The sequence below is a fragment of the Corvus moneduloides genome, chromosome 4 (assembly GCF_009650955.1).
Source record: "Corvus moneduloides isolate bCorMon1 chromosome 4, bCorMon1.pri, whole genome shotgun sequence".
In the NCBI taxonomy this organism is placed as follows: Eukaryota; Metazoa; Chordata; class Aves; order Passeriformes; family Corvidae; genus Corvus; species Corvus moneduloides.
In genome coordinates, this window is record NC_045479.1 from 46689151 (window position 1) to 46710011 (window position 20861).

A 20861-nucleotide genomic window follows, 5' to 3' on the forward strand; every position below is an offset into this window, starting at 1 on the left:
TCAAAGCCCCATCCAGCCAGGCTTTGAGCCCTGCCAGGGTCAGGGCATTCACATCCCTGGGCAACCTGTTCTGGTGCCTTGCCACCCTCACAGTAAAGCATTTTTTCCTAATATCTAACCTAAATTTCCCATCTTTCAGTTTGTACCCATTATTCACTGTTCTGTCACTACACTTCTGTTCTCTCTGGCTTCCGTGTAGGTCCTTTTCAGGTACTGGAAGGTGCTTTGAGGTCTCCACACAGCCGTCTCCATGCTGAACAGCCCCTGCTTTCTCAGGCCTGCCTTCATAGGGGAGGTGCTGCGGGTCCTGGGGAGGCACTGGGAGCAAGGGGCTGGGAAGAGGAGAAGGGCCCCTGCCCAGCCTCTGCAGCTACTCAGTGCGGGTGCCTCGGGACTATGCCCCCACATCTCCTGCTTAATGCTTGGGGAACAATGACAAACGTGTTTGCCATAGGTTGGACAGGGTTAGGGAGTGGCTTGGTCTTCCCCAGCCAGGCTTCAGAGCAGCAGCAGGCCCTGAGATTCCTGTCTGCATGGCGTGTCTGAAACACTCTTTTAATGGGGTTGCTGAAACTTCAGGTGAAAATGACAAGAGAGGATGGATACGCTGTGTGCTCAGGTGGAACAATGGAGGCCTTACCATGAGGGTTAGGAGGGTCACGTCACACTTGTAGTTTCAGATCTCAGTTGTCTTCTGTTTTTCCTCACAAATAAAGAAGTAAAATTCATTTTCTTACCTTGCATTTTATTCTCCAAAGGAAAATTTATATTCCTTACATGTTGTAATTTTTATCATGTATTTTTTATAAATTGAACAGGTTAAATTCTCTACATCTCCCAGAGCATCCCTGTCTGGATGGTAGGTGCCCACCAAAGTCACTCTGTCACTCCCTTCCTCAGCTGGTCAGGGGAGAGAAAATAGAACAAAGGGCTTGTGGATTGACATAACGACAGGGAGAGATCACTCACCATTTACCATTATGGGCAGAACAGACTTGGCTTGGGGAAATTAGTTGAATTTGTTACCAATCAAATCAGAGTAGGGAAATGAGAAATAAAATCAAGTCTTAAAACTTTCCTCCCACCCTTTCCTTCTTTCTGGGCTCAACTTCATTCCCCAATTCTCTCCCTGCTCCCCATACAGCAGAGCAGGAGGACAAAAGGGACCTGCAGTCAGTTCAACACATACTGTCTCTGCTGCCCCTTCTTCCTCAGTGGGAGGATTTCTCAACTCTTCCCCTGCTCCAGCATGGGATCCCTCCCACAGGAGACAGTCTTCCACGAGTTTCTCCAGTACTAATCCTTCCCACAGGCTGTAATTTTCACAAACTGCTCCAGCGAGGGTCCCTTCCACAGGGTCAGTCCTTCAGGAGCAGACTGCTCTAGTGTGGATCCTCTGCAGGGTTACAGGTCCTGACAGCAAACCTGCTCCAGCATGGACTCCTCTCTCCATGGGGCCACAGGTCCTGCCAAGAGCCTTCTCCAGTGCAGACTTCCCATGGGGTAACAGCCTCCTTCAGGCACCTGCCTGCTCTGGCACGGGCTCTGCCAGGACCTGCAAGGGTATCTCTGCTCCAACACCTGGAGGACCTCCTCCCCCTCCTTCTTCACTGACCCAAATGCCTTCAAAGTTGTTCCTCTCACATATTCTCACCCTTCTCTCCTAGCTGCTGTTGCTCAGAAGCTTTTACCCTTTCTTAATATGTTACCACAGGGGCACTACCACCATTGCTGATGGGCTCAGCTTTTGCCAGTGACATGTTCATCTTGGAGCCCGCTGGAATTGACACCTTCCAACACAGGGGCAGCTTCTGATGTTTTTTTGCGGATGCCACCCCATTGCATTGGGTTAATATGATAAGGTTTTGGTGGGGAGTCTTCCCATTAATTCTTCCCAGTCATATTAACCCAATGCAATGCCAATTTTACACTCAAGGCATGTCACTTCCTTGGTGAAGTACTCAGTGGCCACAAATATTTTGTGAGCCACATATTATTAGGATCCTTTTGCACAGGACAGTGGCAGTTCATACCCAGGTGCTCATCTATTCCCTCCTAAATGTTTCCAGAGTTGCTGCTTTCTGTGCTGTTCTGCAGGTATGGTCTGCCTGCCGTGTTTGTAGATTACTACACTTCCAGTTGTATTATCTGGTGGTGGTATACTCATGTTTTTAAGAATTATCTACCATTTTTTAATTTATCACATTATATATGCTTAAGCTCATTTTTAAACCAAACAGTTCAAACAGTCGTGGGGTCTGCCCTAAGTGCCAGATGCAGCTAAGCAGGGAGGTTTCACTGCCTCTTGACATACGAGTTACTTCATGTAAAGGCCTGAATACTGTTATGAGAGCAACACAGTACATAGAGTTTTAGACTGTGTAGCAATGTTAGCTTAAGCAGCTTCCCTGGGTGTGTTTGCCCTTCTGTAAGCCCCAGGGCTCTAGTGCATTTGCCAGTATGCTGGACCAAGTTGGATCTCATCAGATGACTTAAGAAGCCCATCTGAAGCCACAATCTGAGCTGGCTTTAAACGGGGTAACTTGCTTTCTTACAATGACAAAGGCTTAGGCAAAACAAGACCTACAACTTCAGTAAGAGGGAAGTTTGGACATTATAAACTTCATGCTGCCAGGGCACATCCTGCCTCTCTTTGACTGGCAAATAAGGTATTGAAGGTAGGAGGCAACTGATCCCTTTTAGCTGCACATGGTTCCTTCCTAAACAGTCACACTTTATCCTATAATCTCATTGTAAAATTCTCTCCTGTGCCTGCTCAGACATTTGTTTCAGCACTGGGATATGTACAATGATGTATTGATTCATACCTTTCCTAAGAAGATTCAAGGATTTCACATTTCTGATCCAATGCCAACCCATGCCTTCTTACCACATCGCTCTCCCCAAGGATGAGCAGACCTTTCTGATCTGACATGTTCGGAGGTGCATGATTCATCAGCTTCTCAAAACAACCATGAAACAATCCAAAAGAACTGAAAAACACTGGACAGGAAAAGATAAATTTATATATTCCCAGGCACAAATTCTACATCCAAACCTTCTCAAACATTTTGCCAATTTCGCGTTCTTTGCTGTAGTCATGACATTAAGAAGTTATCTCAAATTTATTTAAAACATAGATTAATTTGTAAGCTCTTTTAGTACTCAGAGGTGAGTTCATCCTGTTTGACTAAATACCTACTTTTTAGATAAGAGAGATGAATCCACGTATGGTATTCAGATGGTGGACAACTCTGTATGTAGTTGTTTTCACATAGTATGGATATCATCTCATTTAAATAATGTTGAGATGAATTTAATTTTAATAGGATGTATATTACCTATTTGAAAAATACTTCAATTTCAGTGCTTTCCGTGGGAAGTATCAAGAGAGAAATCTGTTGTTGTTATTATTGATGGGTTTTTGCTGGTCTCTGTTAGGTTGCATACCCAGCACTCAAGCTCTTTCAGAGTGGTCCCTTGAAACATGATTGTTTTCAGTTTAGGACAACAATGAAAGTAGTTTGATTTTAATGAGTTCTATCTCTTTTACTTAATTCAGAAAATCTAAGGCTTTCAAAATATTTTCTCATTATGCCTGTTAGGACATGTTTTTGTAGGTAGGTTGAAAACTTCTGTAAATCAAGTTACACATCAATTGTGGTAAATCTTCCTGTTTTAAGGAAAGAGAGTTGTTTGGTGTACATGATTTTTGTCATGTTATAGCCAAAGTATTGGGGTGTCAATAATTCAGGTGAGTTAACTGTATTCATTTATATGCATGTTATGCTTTTAAATGCCATTAATTATTTCTAACATTCATATCTGTATGTCTGTCTTGGACTGCTGCTTGGAGAGACAGTCATAACAGGTTATGAGGCAGTTTGATAAAAATTGGATATTTACCAGAAACAATGGTTCCAAAGTTTGTCAATCTAGGATTCTCACTCTTGGAAGTTTGTATTTTGAGTAAATAGTTTTGCACATTCTCTCACTGTATGTTTGATAAAAAGCTAATATATGAATATAATTTTTATATAGCATTATATATATGGGGTTTATTTTTACTTGCCTTATTGATTATTGATGGTATTCTGAAAATACAGAACTATCACCTAAGAGGCTCAAACAAATTTAAAAAAACCTCAAGTATTTCAAAGCACTGTGACAAACTAACATATATTGGTAGAGCAGTATTCTGCTCATAATGGCGTCTGAGGTAATTGCTTAAATATGACTTTTTCAGTCAAGCTTTAGAGAAAACACTGTTTTCTATTTTCATCAGCATAATATGACATCGACAGAAGCTGTGTAGTGCTAGCAAATATTGTTTGGCTTTGCAAACAGAAGTATTCTGCCTCTTAACACTAGATGGCAGACAAAAAATGGGAAAACATTTCCTTGTTTTCAGGGATAGAATGTTGAAAAATTAATTTGCATCTTGAATGAACATTCACCGAAAACTCTCAAAGTAATAAGAATTAAGACCATTGAACGAATGCTTATGACAGCATGGATACTTTCTGTAACCTTTCATTTGGATGTGTTTTTTGGCACAAACACTGAAAATAATCAAGTGGAACTTTTCTTTATTATTTTCATATTGCTTTTTTATCTGTTCATGTTCTTTCCTTCAACATTTTTCTCTTGTCAAAGAGCTAAAAATTCTAGAAGCCTTAGAAAGGAAAAGGGAAACTTTTAAAGAAAATTGTCCTCACCAGGTAGTCACATTGTTGTGAAATTGTCTTCTGTAAATCCAAAGAGCAGATGATGTAAGACTTACATTGTAGCTTCTTACTATCTTTGCCTTGCATCAGTTACCCAAAGTAATTGGGCTGCTTTGCTCTTTATTGTCATTGAATCTTAGACAATAATGTGGAAGTAACATGTTTTCTAAGGGGGCAACTTTCTTCATAGAATATTATAAATTAGTGTGCCAAATATTATGTAATCAGTTCACCTAGAAGCCAGTGAATATTTTGGGTTGTTAATCCCCTTCCTCTCCCAGCTACATCCTCAAAAAGAAGAATCAGAATCTCCAAGATTCTGAATCCCACTCTAAAATCTTGGTTCTTCTAGCTAATTGTGATGTGCCTACACAGTATGAAATCCCACCAAATCCCACCACATCTTTCTTTCTCAGTGCTTCTACTGTGGCTGCAGAGATAGCAAGCCAGGCTGGCTATTTCCAGTGCTAGCAGCTTTATGGACTAAAATCAGAAAAGACCCAAGTTTTTCCCATGGTGGTTTTCCTGTTGGAGTTATTCCAAATGAGAAAGGTAAATGTAGTGGAGTGGAAAGGTAAGTGCAAATGTACTTGCCTGCTTCATAGTTAGAAAGTCAGCTACAAAGATGTCCATAGCTTCTGGTTTAAGTTTCTCAGATTATTCTCCCTACACAATAGCTTTTGTTATAAAATGTATATATAGGAGCAAGCAACAGACTGTGGCACTCCCCTTCTCATAGGAGTGCTTTACCCACAAGGATACCTGGCCTTTTTTTCCCAGGGCTTCTTGGTTTCACCAATTCTTATGTTCGTAGTCACCTAGTTTCAACAAGAGTAGAAACCATTTTCCATTCTGCCTTGCCAATAAGTTGGTGACCAGGAAATTCTCATAAGAAATCAGAAATGTGTATTTAAGCCTTCTCTGGCTGAAAATAGCCCTGACCCTATTTTCTTGCACCAGCTGGGTAAATATTCCATTAAAAATAATCCTTTCCTAGATATTGTCAATGACTGTTCCTGTTCCTCTTCCCTCCTGTTCCTGCTCTTCCTCCTCTCCTCACCTAGGAACCTCACCCCCTTTGAAAGCACTGGACAATTTTCAGCCTGTTTCTTGAAGGAATGCTTGTAAGACATTGTTAAAAGAGTTAAAGGCTCTGCATTGTAAATGCATAAAGGTACCTGGCTCTTGTGCAGAGTTAAGACTCTAGATTACCATCAGGATCTGGAATTTAGTGATGTCCTGCTCCGTTTGTCTTCCTGCTTTGCTAAATCCAGCAGTTTCCTGCTTCCCACACAACATAAAGGTGCTTGTATCCCTAAATCAGGGATCCTGCTCAGGGAATTGGTACCTGAAGTTTGTTACACATCTATCTTTGATTTCCTGTGCCTCCACTGCTTATAGCCAATGGTCTTTGCCCTTGTGCTTTTGTGCATTCTAGAAATCTATCTGCCAAAACAAGAGTGTACTGGTCAAATAATTATATACTAAATATGAATAATGTAGTTGATTAATTAGAATTTAGAATTCAGACTCGTGCTAGAAGTCATATTATAAATTCCTCTTCAGCCCCCTGTGATTATCATAGTAGTCATTCTGTTACCTTTCAGCACTCAAGAAGTGATAGATGTGAATTTTATTACTGCAGCATCTGGTTGAGAGTATGATTGTACAAGTGTCACCCAAGGTTTTTGGTGTAAATGGAAAGAGGTCAAAACACACAGTCTCTTTAAGTCTGCTGGAGTTAATTCACTGTCCACAGTGTTTGCAACTGCTTACTCAGTATTGCTGGAGAAACTGACTGTCATTTTTATTTATATTGTCGTTTAATTAAATTATTGACTTATGGCTGATCTTTCCTCTGGACCTCTAAGTATTATACTAGGTACCATCTTAGCATTTTGCCTTTATTAAAATGCTCTCTTTATAACTTCTCATCTGTGGAAAAAGTGCTTTGTAATTCTTCATCAAAACCAGTCCATCATACCTCCTTCTCCTAAAGTTACACATTGTTTCTCCATTTTTCTTCTCTCTGACCAGCCTTGGTGAAGCTCCTTATCTGTCAGTTGTTTTCCATGACCCTGGTGACAGGTGAGCTGTCAGGCCATTTAGCATCCTAATAGAGAACCCAGACTGTCTGGAATGCTGCAAATGAAAAAGACAGTTTTGGCAGAAGCCTATGTAACTGATTTGTAATGATTTATTTCTACCTTAAAATATCCTGATGGAAGTTGTAGAAGAAAGAGTAAAAGCTCTGTACTCTATGGGTAAACACTTTATTAAAGTTGCATGAAATTTTACAGCAGCAATAGGAAAGAAGCATTACTTAGAGAAGGTTTACAAATTGTGGAAGATAATTCTACCAGCATAATAAGTACATGAATTAAGCAAACTGGTTCCAGGCTTTGGACCCAGTGGTACCCTCACTCATTGCTGTCAGTAACAGCTGTAAAATCAGAAACTTGCCTAAAGAATGAGGTCAGCAATAGCGAATTATAAAGTTCTTACTGAAACAGGTTAAACAGTTATTGTTTCAGATGTAATCTCCTTAGGGATTAAAAAGAGGTATGTAGTACTGTACGCAGTTAGTGGTACTGTTTTGTGATGAGTATCTGGAACTTGCCTAGTTACAAGTCACAGGGGGCCCATACACATTTTTTTTCCCTCTGGCTTTAATGCCTGTGGCTAATTCCTACTGAAGGATGCACTCAATTTAGGAAGGTTTTTGTTCCAAAATATTGCGTAACAGTAAATATAGTTGTTTGATGTGTTTCAGTCCTACACTGTAAGGCTATAGAGCTGAATTTGTTTTGATGTAGCCTTTAATCTTAATAAAGTAATACCCTCTTCCTTTAAATACAGTTAATTTACTTATTTGAGAAATGAACACAGTTTCTTGTAAAGGGAAAGGCATCCACATCATGTGTGTGCAGGAGAGCAGCGTTTACACACGCATAACACATGTACACCAAACACAGATGTGCACAGTTCCCTTTTTGTGTATAAACAGGGCTAGCAGGACAAAATGTTGTCCTGTGTTCATTATAATGTTAATTTGAAAAGTTAAGAGTGGTTTCTAGTTCATCTTGCCTGGAAATGGATGAGATTGTGGGTTGTCCTGACATTTTCTAATATTCTTTTGGCTTCACTAAGAGCTCTCCTTCCTGCCCAGAAGTGGTTTTGTCCAATCAAAGCTTAACTCTTTCTGAGGAATAAAGTTATTGATGCTATTCATTGTTTTGTGTCTCCTTGCGTGGCTAAGTATTGAACAGTATTCACATGTAACTTTGACTAATCTCCTGTAGGAAAGAATCCATTTGCTGTCCATTGCAGTACTTCCACAAGCAGTTCTCATTACATTTCATGCTACTGATATGTATTTACATTACTTAATACATCTCCTCAAATGTATTCTCAATCCATAGGGCAATTTCAATGCAATGCTGTTAAGTCTTTTTATTTACCCTAGAATATATTACTAAGTAAGTATTTTATGGAAAAAGATATTAGGAAGTAAATGTTTCTACTATCTTTTTGATAACTGAATCTTTTACTGCACACTCTAGTATATAAGGCCTATGGAAGCTGTTTTTACATTTTAATGTTTGGAAGTGAATAGAATCACATCAGCACTAAGGAAATATTTTTTGATTTCTCTAAAATCCTCTAAAGATGTAGCAAATCATGCAAAAATTTGTTTTTCTTAAATAGTTGGTTTTAATGACTTGACAAGTGCAGTAACAATACTCTACTAGCTCTTCACATCTACAGAATCTCACCGAGGTAAGAGGCAGACCTGAGTTTCTTATATCAAAAGCAGACAGCAGTATTTTCCACTTTATCTTTTCTTAAACGGGAACTTTTTAGTACTTGCATTTCCAAAGCAAAAAAGTGCAAACCTATTCCTTCACAAGTTGTATTTAATAAGTAATGTCTGTCAAAAATTAAACAGTTTCTGGGTTTTAGAAACTCCTGGAGGGCACTTAACCTTAAAATGCACATATTTCTGCTTCAGCATATACTCCTCACCTGGCTTGGCAAAAAAAATCTGCAATGCACTGCAATTTATGCAGTTTTTGGAAGACAAAGATTGTGATAGGACTTGACACACACAGGTCACATGGAATTCATAGGTCAGGGGAAGTGTTTATTCCCCACCAACTCAGCACTCACTACTCACCACATACGGAATATTTCCTCTGGTTCTGGAAGCCCTCTACAGGAAAGGTGTTGATGAGCTTGAGTGAGCTCAGCATGGTGCCATGAAGATGATTGGAGGGCTGGAAGATGTAGCCTAGTGAGGAAGGCTGAGTGAGCTGGGCTTGTGCTCTGCACCAGGGGATGCAACAATAAAGAGGGTGGTGAAATAGCTGTTTTCATGACGTAGGGTAAACCCCACAAATGTAGACAGTGAGAAAATTTTCCAATGCTGGGAACTCCATTTTTGTGCAGCATCAGACAGATATTACATGGATCTTCCAATGCACATATGTCATCTGTGGAGAGGTTCCTCCTTCTTCCCACAATGTGGAGCCTTTACTTTTGTGTGGCAAACAATCACATGTATTTTCTCCTGACAGGTTGGGGTGTCATCTCCTTCAAAACATTCACCAGTGTCAGCACAGGCTTTAAGTACAAGGCTCAGTAGAACAGACACGTTCTGTTCAAGATCACTAACTCCTTGAATACAGCATTTTCTGCAATGCTCTCAATGTAGCTTGTAATTGGAAAAAGATTGAAAGGTCACAATTATAAAGTGATGAAAGCATTAACATATATTGAGCTGATTATATGCAAGATGGAACAAGAGTCTTACATCACCAGGACAATTTGTACAAGGAGGGCCACCACCCTTTTTATAAACATAGTAAAGGCTACTCGTTTCACAGTGTGCTTGCCCTTTAGCCTGTGACCACATGCTGGATCTGACACCTGGGCTGTTGCCCAGACACTGTGTGCATGTGTAGACCGAGGAAGAGTTGCATGTTCCCAGGGATCTTGTTGGAGCATTCTAGGTATAGCTGATAAAACATATTTGCCTGAAATATATGTCTATCCATACATTATGCATTGTGAAAAATCATACAAATAGGTGCTTTTGGTATGATATTCTGGTTAGTCTTCCAACAGTATCCCAGAACTGACTCGTGTTGCATATACTGGTCTTTTTGCATGTAATTTCTTGACATTTCAAATAATGAACTATACATGTATGTTTATCTTCCATGCCTGACCTGAACTTAATATTCTGTTCAACATGTTCCTGTTTCAACACACTTGATCCTAGCTCTGCCTAGATGTACATGTTTACTTCATATCTTGCTGGAAGAATAAAGATCCCACTTGCCTTTTTGTTAAGTTATGGAGTGAGGAGGGTCAAAGTAAATTATTTTGGAGCACACACCTAAAACTCCATCAGAAGAAAGAACCTGAGATCAGCCCAGCTGCTCTCCAGCACAGTCTTTGCCATCAGCAGCATTTCCAGGGGTTCATGGTTTGTGGCCAATTCAATTACTCTTCTGCAAGTTGCTGGGTGAAGGGAGGGTGAGGGTTAAGGCAAACCCATTTGTTCCCTTATGGTCTTGTTATGCGTATTTCCCACTAATTGAGATAGATTCCAAATTGAGGGGGCAAACTAAAAGGAAACAACCTCAAGAATCCAAATTTCCTATAAAAAGTCCTTTATTTAGGAAAAAAATCAGGTATATTAGATTAAGTTGTGATTCATACTCTTTGCGACACAGTCTTAGAGAAAAGCCTTTGTAGACTTGGGCAGCTGCAGCAGTGTTCAGCCAAGTCTAGATCATGGATACTTACAGCTGCTGTCAGTGGAAAAGTTTCTTGAGATTGTTTAGCTTCTCTGTTGTCTGTTCTCATAGTCTTACCCTTTCATGAGCTATTAACATCCATCCCATGGTGGCATGTAAGGGGGAAAGAGAGAGAAAAGAAGTCATGTAGGTTTTATAAACTTTTGTAGTCTACCTCAGCATCCTGTTTATGAATTTTGTACTTCACCTGCTTGGTGATACATGAAAACCTTCAGTGGAAAATAAGTGGTAGTCTGTCTCTGAGCTTCCTGAGCTGATCTTATAATATAGTTGTGATCACAGTGATTAATCAGCTTAGGTGCAGTATTATGTACTATATATGCAGCATGGATACTGCTTTTCACCTAACTGGTTTCCTCTTCAGAAAGACTTTAAATTACCAGTCTCCTGACTGTAACCAGAAGGATATGAATGACCAAGCTTCAAATAAGATTGCATACAAATATCTGTTATTTTTCATATTAAAAGAATCAATTTTATTAAATCTCTCTTTTGTGATTAAGAGGGAGGGCTGAGAGATAAAAGAATGAAATCAGATCAAATTTTCTATTTTTACCTGCCACTAACTTTATGCAAAAGTCATACTGGAAAGTTGAAGAACAATGCATTTCTTGTGTTCCTGATACAATTTACTTGACAAAAATAAAAATGTTTAGATACTGAAAAATGACCTCACAGACTTTAGCACTATAATAGAATAGAGACCTTTGGATATTGTTTCATCATAGAGACCTTTTCCTTAGTTGGATTTGCTCCTGAATTTTCACTTATTTTTTTGATTAAATTCTCAGTAGACTCACGGTCCCAATAAAAGTAATTTATTTCACATGTGTTATTTTTCATTTTGCTGAGAAAAAAAATCTAAGTCTTGACCCTGTCTTGAAATAAAAATATTATTTTTAGGGCACTACATTTTTTTATTTTAGAACCAGGTGACTCCAAAAAAGAGAAAAAGGAAAAAAAAGGCAGTGGAAAATGCATTTCTTTGTCTGTGCTGCATTTAGGATGTGGTCATGCCCCAGGAGCCTGGAGGTTGCCGTTACCATGTGTCTGAGCTCAGGGACCCAATTTTGTCTACGTATAAACATTCCTCCCGCTTCTCCTGAAGTGTGTTCCTCTGGTTTGCGTAGAAAATTTTTTGCAAGAACTCTCCTGAGTAAGGTCATTTAAGTATGACTCTGACCACAGCTATTTACAAGTTCGGGTTTTGACTGAAGTGAGTAATTGAATCACGTTGAGCCTCTGAAGTTTGCCTTTTATTTATATATTTCCCCCAATTGTGTGGCTCGGTCTGCCATTGGCTGCTGTCCCTGCAGCCTACCCAAGGGCTCTGCAGTTACATAAGGCTCTGTCTGCTGGGAGCCTATATAAAGCCTTTCTGCATGCCAGCAAGAGACAGAATTTTATCACAATCCAAGCCCCACTGCTTTAGTTTGCATGAGCAAGAAGATTTTCTTGAAGATACACTGAAACTCGAACCCAGGCTGGTTTGTTTGCCAGCCAGTGCTTCACAGCTGTCAACCTGAGTCGCAAGTGGCAGCTACTGTGAGTAGCTTCTGTGCATTATGAAGAATTTTTCATTTCCTATGCAGGATAACACACGTCAGACTGAGAGTCCTCCTCCTCACAGATTCCTGAGTTTGACAAATCAGTCAGACCCTATTGGAAGACCAGAAAGAGATGAGCAGTTAGCTCAAGTAGAGATTGCTGTACTGGGGGTCATATTTCTGACAGCGTCTGTGGGCAATTTTATTCTCATACTGGTGCTGTGGCGAAGAAGAAAGAAGCTGTCTAGGATGTATGTGTTCATGCTTCACCTCAGCATTGCTGACTTAGTAGTAGCCTTTTTCCAAGTGCTGCCTCAACTCATATGGGATATTACAGATGTTTTCATAGGGCCAGATTTCTTGTGCAGAATTATCAAGTATCTACAATTGCTGGGCATGTTTGCCTCTACTTATATGATAGTAGTCATGACAGTGGACAGATATCAAGCCATTTGCTACCCTATGGTTACTTTCCAAAAGAAGAGAGCTCTCTGGAACATCCCCATTTGCACCAGCTGGTCTATAGCACTGCTTCTTAGCCTACCGCAGGTATTTATCTTTTCTAAGACTGAAATATCTCCAGGCGTCTTTGAATGTTGGGGTGAATTTATTCAGCCCTGGGGCCCAAGGGCATATGTGACTTGGATTTTTGTAGTTATATTCTTCATTCCCTCAGCAATCCTTATCACATGCCAGGTCAAGATTTGCAAAATAATCAGAAGAAATATAAATGTGAAAAAACAGAATGAATGTGAAGCAACAAATCAGAATGAAGTCCTACCATCCCGAGCAAGCAGTGTGAACTGCATTTCAAAGGCTATGATCAAGACAGTAAAAATGACAGTGGTGACAGTTGTTGCGTATGTTCTCTGTTGGTCACCGTTCTTCATTGCGCAGCTGTGGTCTGTGTGGTTCCCCAGCATCCTGACCGAAGGTAAGCTGCTCTCCCTCCTCAGCCACAGCTGCAGAGCAGGCTGGCACACTGCTCTCGAGTGCTTTATGTTTGCACTTTGCTTTTGTGTAAAGGTTACTTGTGGTCATTTGAGGAGGATTAAAAAGAAATACCTGCACTGATTATCTCTTGTATTTAATTAGGTACAGGGAACTTCTTGTGTTTTGTGATCAAAACATCATGTGCCTATTTTGTGTGTGTGTCTTGAGTGGTTAAAAATTTAAAGATTCTTGAACAGCGTGGTGAAAAGTATCATGTGCTTCAGCAAGGCTTCAGACTTTTAGAGGTTTTAGGTTTTATAGCAGCAGTATTTTGGGTTCTTGAGGTGAAAAGCAGCAATTAACTATTCAAAGTAATAAGATAAATATTTATTATTTACTGGGTAGAGCAGTGATGTTATAAGACATCTGGTTTTTTTTTAATATTGGAATCATATTGATGAAATCTCTTCAGGACACTATGAAAAAACCAGAAGTTGTCCAGCTGTTTATAAAGCAAAAAAGCAAGTCTGAGAGAGTTATCAAAGAACACCATGTTGTAAACAAGAATAATCTTGTCAAATTTATACTATTGCCTCTTTGTGAAAGGCAGACTCTATATGCAACTTTAAATTCACCTGTTCTAAACTCAGAGGTAAAAAAGCAAAGGAGAATATGTAATAGTTCTGCTTGATAAAAACAGTAGTTTCTGATCTTTGTTTTAAGAATTCTTCCCGTCAGTGTGGATTTGAGTCTTATTCTACATAAATTTATGTCAAAATATATATCTGTATTTATTTGTATCTGTTTAACAGCTTAGTAGTTGAATTTAAAATTAATGCAGCTACATCAAAAAAGAGCTATATGAAACTATTTAACTTTGCAATGCACACAATAAAGTGTGCTTTATGCCTTCAGCAGTTGCAAATTGCATTGAAATGGGAATTTCCTACTACAAGATAAGCTTTAATATATCAATAGATACAGCAGGAAGCAGCAGACTGTGAAAATATAACTTATTTGTAAGAGTGCTTTATTTAGTCTCTTATTCCTTTAACTGTTTTGTTCTAGGTTCAGCATTCACCATTATCATGCTCCTTGGCAATCTAAATAGCTGCACCAACCCATGGATTTACATGTATTTCTGTGGCCAGATTCCATACTGCACAAATAAGCAGCTGGAGAATACTGCGGCTCAAGGGGAATCAGTGTTCACGGGGAGCATTCATCTTGTAGACAGAGACCCTGAGGAAAACAGTACTTCTGCATAAATGCTGAGAGCTTTTTGTTGTTTTGCCACATTCCCTCTGTTCACAAGACATATCGATATTTTACCACCATCCCTTATTTTGTGGATAAGGAAGCTAAAAAATTTTTTGTTGTAAAAATATATTTCTCTGCAGTTCTGTAGCATATACAGGAAGTTTCTGTGTTGTGCAAGCCTGACTCAGTGCTTCAATCCCCACTGTCTTATCAGAATGAATTCCTGTAAAGACTGACAAAGATACATAAAAGTATCTTAGATATTTTGTGTCCTAAAGTACTTTCCTATCTGTGTTTCTGGATTTCTAAGTAGTAAAATTTTACCACTAACTGGTCCAACAAATTGAAACATAACTGAAAAGGAACCTGACATAATTAAACTTGAATATGTTTTCAGAGTGAACCCTGAATTGTTCATCATTCTGGTGTGATTGGGGGACAGTGAGAAATCTTGAGAAGGCAGCACAAAGTTAGAAAAAGCTTTTGCCAGCTCTTACTAGCACCTGGTTTAAATTAACTCTTTATATACATGTATAAAATTCCAAGCAGCTTAATATAATTTAAAAAAAAAAATAAAAGAATTTGGTGTGCTTGTGACATTGAACACCTACTTCAGTTTCAAATTCCATTGTGGATCACAGGTAGCAGCAGCATAGCAACAGTTCAGGTTTTTTGCTTCATATCATGGGATTTGATTTTCCATGCATTTCCTGATGTGCAAGCAGTTAACTGGGCACCTACACACACTCCCTACACACACATATATACATACTTTAAATAAAAGTGGTTGATAAGAGTGTACACTTTCATTTGGCATACAGACCCATTTGTTCTAGCATGCAATTTATTGGCAGAGAACCAATTATTATTCTATTCCTTAGTACCCCTTCAGGCTCAAATTCGAATATTTCCCTTTGCTGTAAAAAAAATCTCCACATCTTTATCTCAAAAAGCCATTTGGTTGCTGGTTTGTTGGTGATATATGCAGGTAGCTGTTTATTTCCTTTCAATGTCTGCAATCTGGTCAGAGGAGTATGGAAGGGATATCAGCAAGGCTCTTTCGGGTGAGAATGGAGCTGCATTCCCAGGGATTCTTTGTGGCACTTACATCTGGTGGCATATAATGTGTCTACATTATACTGTCTTTCATCACATTTCAGTTTTCTGAGTGCTAGCAGTCACAAATATCAGTAGAAAAGATATAAAATTGTGGGGTTTTAATATTCTTTAAATTGTATTCAAAGAAATGCTGATTTAAGCTAAATACTGATCACACTGTGAGAAGTTCTGCTGTACAGTGAATAGTTACGCTTCAGGTTAATCCGTGCTGATATGAGCGCATATTCTATGATTTCTATTCCCTGTATAGAGTTAGACCAGATGGGGGAAAGAACTAAATATTGCTGTTCTTTATGATGGGAAAAGCTTGTGTCCCAGTCCAGCTGACAAGAAGAACAGGTGTCTGGCCTTTAGGAAGAGGAAAAAGTGGGTGAAGGTAGTACCAAAGCCAGACAGGAATGGGAAGGGTCTGTATGAAGTCTCTAACTATAATTACAACTGATAGTTTTGCTTGCTGTTTCTCCCGTCTCTTTAATTAGTAGTTATTAATTCTACCCCACAAAAAATTCCCTGTTAGAGCAATTCTGTAACTCAAGTGAATGTCCTTATCTGGGGTAAGAATATCCAAGATACAATCCATATGATTGATAGGATATTGATACAGTCACTCACTGACTTTCTAAGACTTTCAGTCAATTAGCTCTCAGTGAAGTTCTCCCTTATGACTTAATCCAATGGTTAATGGTGGGGTTCCTTTGATTGTAATTAGTTACATAGCATAATATGCAGACTTGAAAGGAACTGTAAACAGAAATGTTGCAAGGAATTGCCTGTGTCACTGTACTACTGTATTGGCAGCAAAACTCCACAAAAAGTATTCATTTGCAAGGAAAACAGGCATTCAGATTGTGTGCAAAGAATCATCCAGATCCAGAACTGATGGAAGTCACAGTTCTTCTTGGACATCACAGTGGAGCTATGCCATTTGACACCACCCGATCTGACCACTGATAGAAGTTAAAAGTGTAACTTCTACTACTTATATTTCTGCATTGCTGATATATTTGTTACTGACTCTATAAATAATTTGGTAGAGATGGATTTTGCGAATAACAGTAGCTCGATGTCTTCACTAAAAGTCTGAGAGCAATGTTAACTGTCCGTGTCTCAGATATTTTGATCATGTATTGAATGAAATGTCAGAACTTCTTAAGTCCAATTACAGTCTGTAATATTCAAAACAATTATATTTTTGTCTCTCAAGTGCTTTCTTTCTAATTTTTTCATTTTCGTTCCCCTGATATCAGTCCTGCTCTTAAAAAGAAAATTAAAGATTACTGTACTACTGTGCAAACTACAGGCTATGGTCACTTTTAGTTTCAGTCTGTCAGGAGGTATTTGAACATGGGTGTTCCTGCTTTTCCTCTTAGTAGAATGAATTGGGCTGCATTTTCCAGATGTAAGTCCCTATCCCGCATGCCCTGCCTTGCCTGCCCCGTGGGTAGCACCGACAAACACTCTCAGTGGGGAGTTTGGTTCAGGTCCACTTTTTTCTATCAAAACTCATTTTCAAATGATGGGAAATTCATTTGGGTAACTTTTTTCCTTTTCCTTTTTTTTTTTTTTTTTAATCCTAAAATAGTGCTCCGTACAGGACTTCTCTTATTTCTTAAAAAAAAAGAGAGACATTCAAAAATAAAATTAAATTTTTCTCTTTGTAAATTTGGCCATCAGTGTTCTTGGAATTTGTTGTTTGAACATCTTATGCCCTTGTTTTACTCTACATTTTGTGTCTTCATCTGGACTATATCTTTTTCAATTCACTGCACTTAGATTTCCAACAGGTATTACAATATCTCATTATTAAGAGGGGGCTGGCTTTGGGGCAACACTGTAGTCTGGCCAGGGTGTTTAATCCATATGGGAGAATCAGTAACTCAAATGTATGAGTCCCCAGGGGCACTGTAGAAGGCCATAAAAATGAAAAACTCCAATTATCAGATGAAAGACTTTGTCATCAAAGCCTAGATTCTGTTTTCTCACACAAATAAATCCTGAGTAGAAAAATACCTAGTGTACAAGTTCCCAGTCTTGAAATGAATGACTATGTTGTTGATGCTGGCACTGTGATATGGTTTCTGGTTATCTGGGTGGGGATTTTTTTTTACTTTCCACAGTTTTGTTACTACTTGGGAAAGGCACAGTTCATTAAAAGGAATTAGATTCTTACTTAATAATTAGTAGTTTATATTTTGCAGTACAGATACAAAGAATCAAAGACAATGTAATCTATCAATTCTGCATAGATTTATTACAGAAAAAAAAAAAAAACTACAGAAACAACCTAGTAGAATGAAAATCCCAACGTGTGTTTTGCATTCTTAACAGTATATTTTGATAATTCTTTTATTCTACAGAACTGCTTCTGTATTTTCACAGCCAGTCCCAGTTCACATTCTTGTAGATGGTGAATACTGAAGATAGAGGTGTTGGTTGATAATCTTTTTAATCTTGCAATAAAATAATGCTGAAAAATTTTAAAGATGGTACCAAACTAATGTCCTGACAATTTCACTTTGATCATTTAATTATGACAAGAGGAACCAGTTATCAAGTCAAATAAACTGCTCCTGTGTCTGTGTTGTTGGGGGAGGACTGGCAGAGTGATGTGGAGACCCAAGTTGGAACTGGCAGAGTTTGTTCTGTGAGGCAGACATGGCTGTATTGTCTAGTTGTCAAACTCATGGCCAGGACAAAAGTATCCTCAAGAAGTTGTGAATGTTGGCTGCTTTTGGCTTAAGGGTATAATGAACTGACAAAGGCAGAGCAGGATGACCCAACTGCTCAGTTCTTTTAGGCAAATTCAGTTTGGGTTGGATTCCTCAGACGGGAAAAAAAAAAATGAAAGTAAGTTGTTTTCTGACTTCATAAGGTAGAGATTTGGGCCTGAATGCCCTGGCTATCTACAGGAAACACCCATGATTATGAAACAGGTTGTTCATACAGCAGCAAAACAGGATTGCAAACAGTTCAAATGGGAGTTGTGTTACTTGCACTAATGCAGCCACAAATAATTAATTCTCTACTGATATTCTATTTATGATGATCCATAGCTGATCCATATAGATTTGAATTGAAAGGAAATCATGATATTAAGAAATCAGGAATAAAAACTGATGTAATTTATCCTACCAGATCAAAACTCTGACTGCCTTTCCAAATCCTACCTCTTCAGTTTTATGTGTGTCAGTAGCAGGTCCCTGGTCCCAGGTAGAGCCTCATGATCTGCAATATATTTCCCAAACTCTACCTTCCTTAATCTCTTGCTAAGGTAGCCAAGGTTGTCTTCACTTTGCCTCTCTGAAACAAAAGGATAGAAACTGTGTCTTTTCTCTGAGCTTATATGATGCTCCTGCTATAGCCACTTGAGGACTTTCTGAAGAACCATCTCCTTAAGAGGGCAGATTCTGGGTGTTTTTACAAAGCGTCCATATGATTTTTATTAATTTTCACTTCACTCTTTAGGAGCAAAAGAAAGAATAGACTTTGACTGAAACAAGTGGCCATACCCGTTCCCTCATACTTCCTTTTTTTTTGCCAACACAGCAAACCAAAGCATATGCTTTCTGTGGTAGGTCACAGCAACTAATTTAACTAATGTACATCATCCATCTCCATAATGAACTTCGGGGGTAATGAAAATCTAAGCAAGGGCTTCTTGCCTTTCCATCCAGATGTTGTCCGACAGATACAGTGCAAACATATTCAAGTGCTATTTTATTCATCAAGAGCTTTTTTATACCATGACTCACACTTTGAAAGATCTTCAGAATTTTGGATTTGTGTTTCTTGCATCCATTTCAGTATACAAAAAACTGTTTAAATTGTGTGTTACCCAGGTTTTAGCAACAAATCTTCTTAATTCTGAGTTAACACAGGAATCAGTAGGACTTTGTGGAGGAAATATTGCATTACCATCTGGAGAAGAAATTTAAAAAAATGCCAAACGAAAACATTTGAACTTGAAGATCTCTGGAAATTATGGCTGGGAAGGTGGATATAACTAGAAAAACATCTCCTTACATGCCAGTGACCACTTTTCAAGACAATTGCTGTAGTAACAAATACTAAGACACAAGAAAGACTTGATATTCTTGTCATCATCGTTATAATTTCCATCATCGTGATCATTATCATGATCATCATCATCACTATTACTTAAATGTAATCAACATATAGCCTACAGTAAGTTTTAAAAGAAAACAAATTTATCACCATGTGACATATGTAGACCAGTTATGAAGCTGAAATATGAAAGGCTTGATTTCAATCACAAATGCAACTTTTATATATGATGCTGCTATTTTATTTAGCTAAACGGATATAGATAAATTTTTTAGTTCCAATATTATTGCTGTGCATTGAATTCCATGAAACTACCTTAAGATGAATTTTGGCAAAAATTTCATGTTTACACATTTACTTGGGTATTAAATCAAAATTTTGGCTTTAGGATGCTGCTCTTGTATTCCTCAGTTTATTTGTGATTTCTATTATTATCTGTATCACCATCTTTGAAGAGATATTAGGAATAAATTATCTGCTAGTTATCACAGTGCATTGGAAATGTTCGCCCATGTCTCTAAATGTGTTAATAGATGTCTGGCCTCAAATGATTTAATGCTGAGTAGCTCCAGCTTTTGACTTAGTGATGGGAAAAATTGTACTTTGTCACAGAGAATACAAGCCTTCTGGCAAGCAGAGTCATGATGTGAATGCACTGCTTATTGATACATTTTGTACAAATTACAGTCTGCTGGGAATGTGATTCATATTCCTGATCCTTTCTTGACAAGACTCGTGTTCTGTGTTTAGCTGTAACTATCTGTTCACAACAAATACATGAAAGAAACCTCAGAGAAAAAAGTTCTTTTTTTTTTCCTCAGCAACTGTGAGTACTGAATCTTGGAGTTTAATGCATTTGCTGTGAAGGATGAGGTTAAAAATATTATTGTAGCCTTTGGGTTTGTTTTGTTTGCATTCACACAAAGAAGTAATACTGGATTTTATGACCCTTACATGTAGATTGTATTAAAGGAATGACATCATGGCAACTCAAACATGTAGAGCTCTGGCATCATAGATTCATAGAATCATTAAGGTTAGAAAAGACCACCAAGATCATCAAGTTGAAACATTAATCTAGCACCACCATGTTCACCAGTAAACCATATTCCCAAGTACCACATCCACATGCCTTTTAGACACCTCCAGAGGTGGCGATTCCACCACTTCTGTTCTCAGCCTCTTCCAATGCCTGACCACTCTTTCAATGAAGAAGCTTTATTCTAACATCTAATCTAAGCCTCCCCTGACACAACCTGAGGCTGTTTAGTCTGGTCCTGTCACTTGTTACCTCGGAAAAGAGACTCACCTGCACCTCACTCCTGCTTGAATGTTAGCATGTATGTGCAGAATACACTAGTTAATGCTATGGATCTGCCATAGGG

The 20861-nt window shown here is 38.6% G+C and overlaps 1 protein-coding gene across 1 annotated transcript; it reads left to right on the forward strand.

The window, feature by feature from the left end:
- Nucleotides 1–11929: 11929 nt before the first annotated feature.
- Nucleotides 11930–16987, forward strand: LOC116443496 (arg8-vasotocin receptor-like). Its single transcript, XM_032107669.1, has 2 exons — nt 11930–13033; nt 14101–16987. Exons 1-2 carry the CDS (start codon nt 12118–12120, stop codon nt 14298–14300), a joined length of 1116 nt encoding a protein of 371 aa, XP_031963560.1. The 5' UTR covers nt 11930–12117; the 3' UTR covers nt 14301–16987.
- The last annotated feature ends 3874 nt before the right edge of the window (nt 16988–20861 follow it).

Bases quoted from the DNA above. Each gene is read 5' to 3' on its own strand.
- LOC116443496 (XM_032107669.1), top strand. From the start codon at position 12,118: ATGAAGAATTTTTCATTTCCTATGCAGGATAACACACGTCAGACTGAG. The intron at 13,034-14,100 runs GTAAGCTGCTCT...GTTTTGTTCTAG, and splicing joins CCCCAGCATCCTGACCGAAG to GTTCAGCATTCACCATTATC.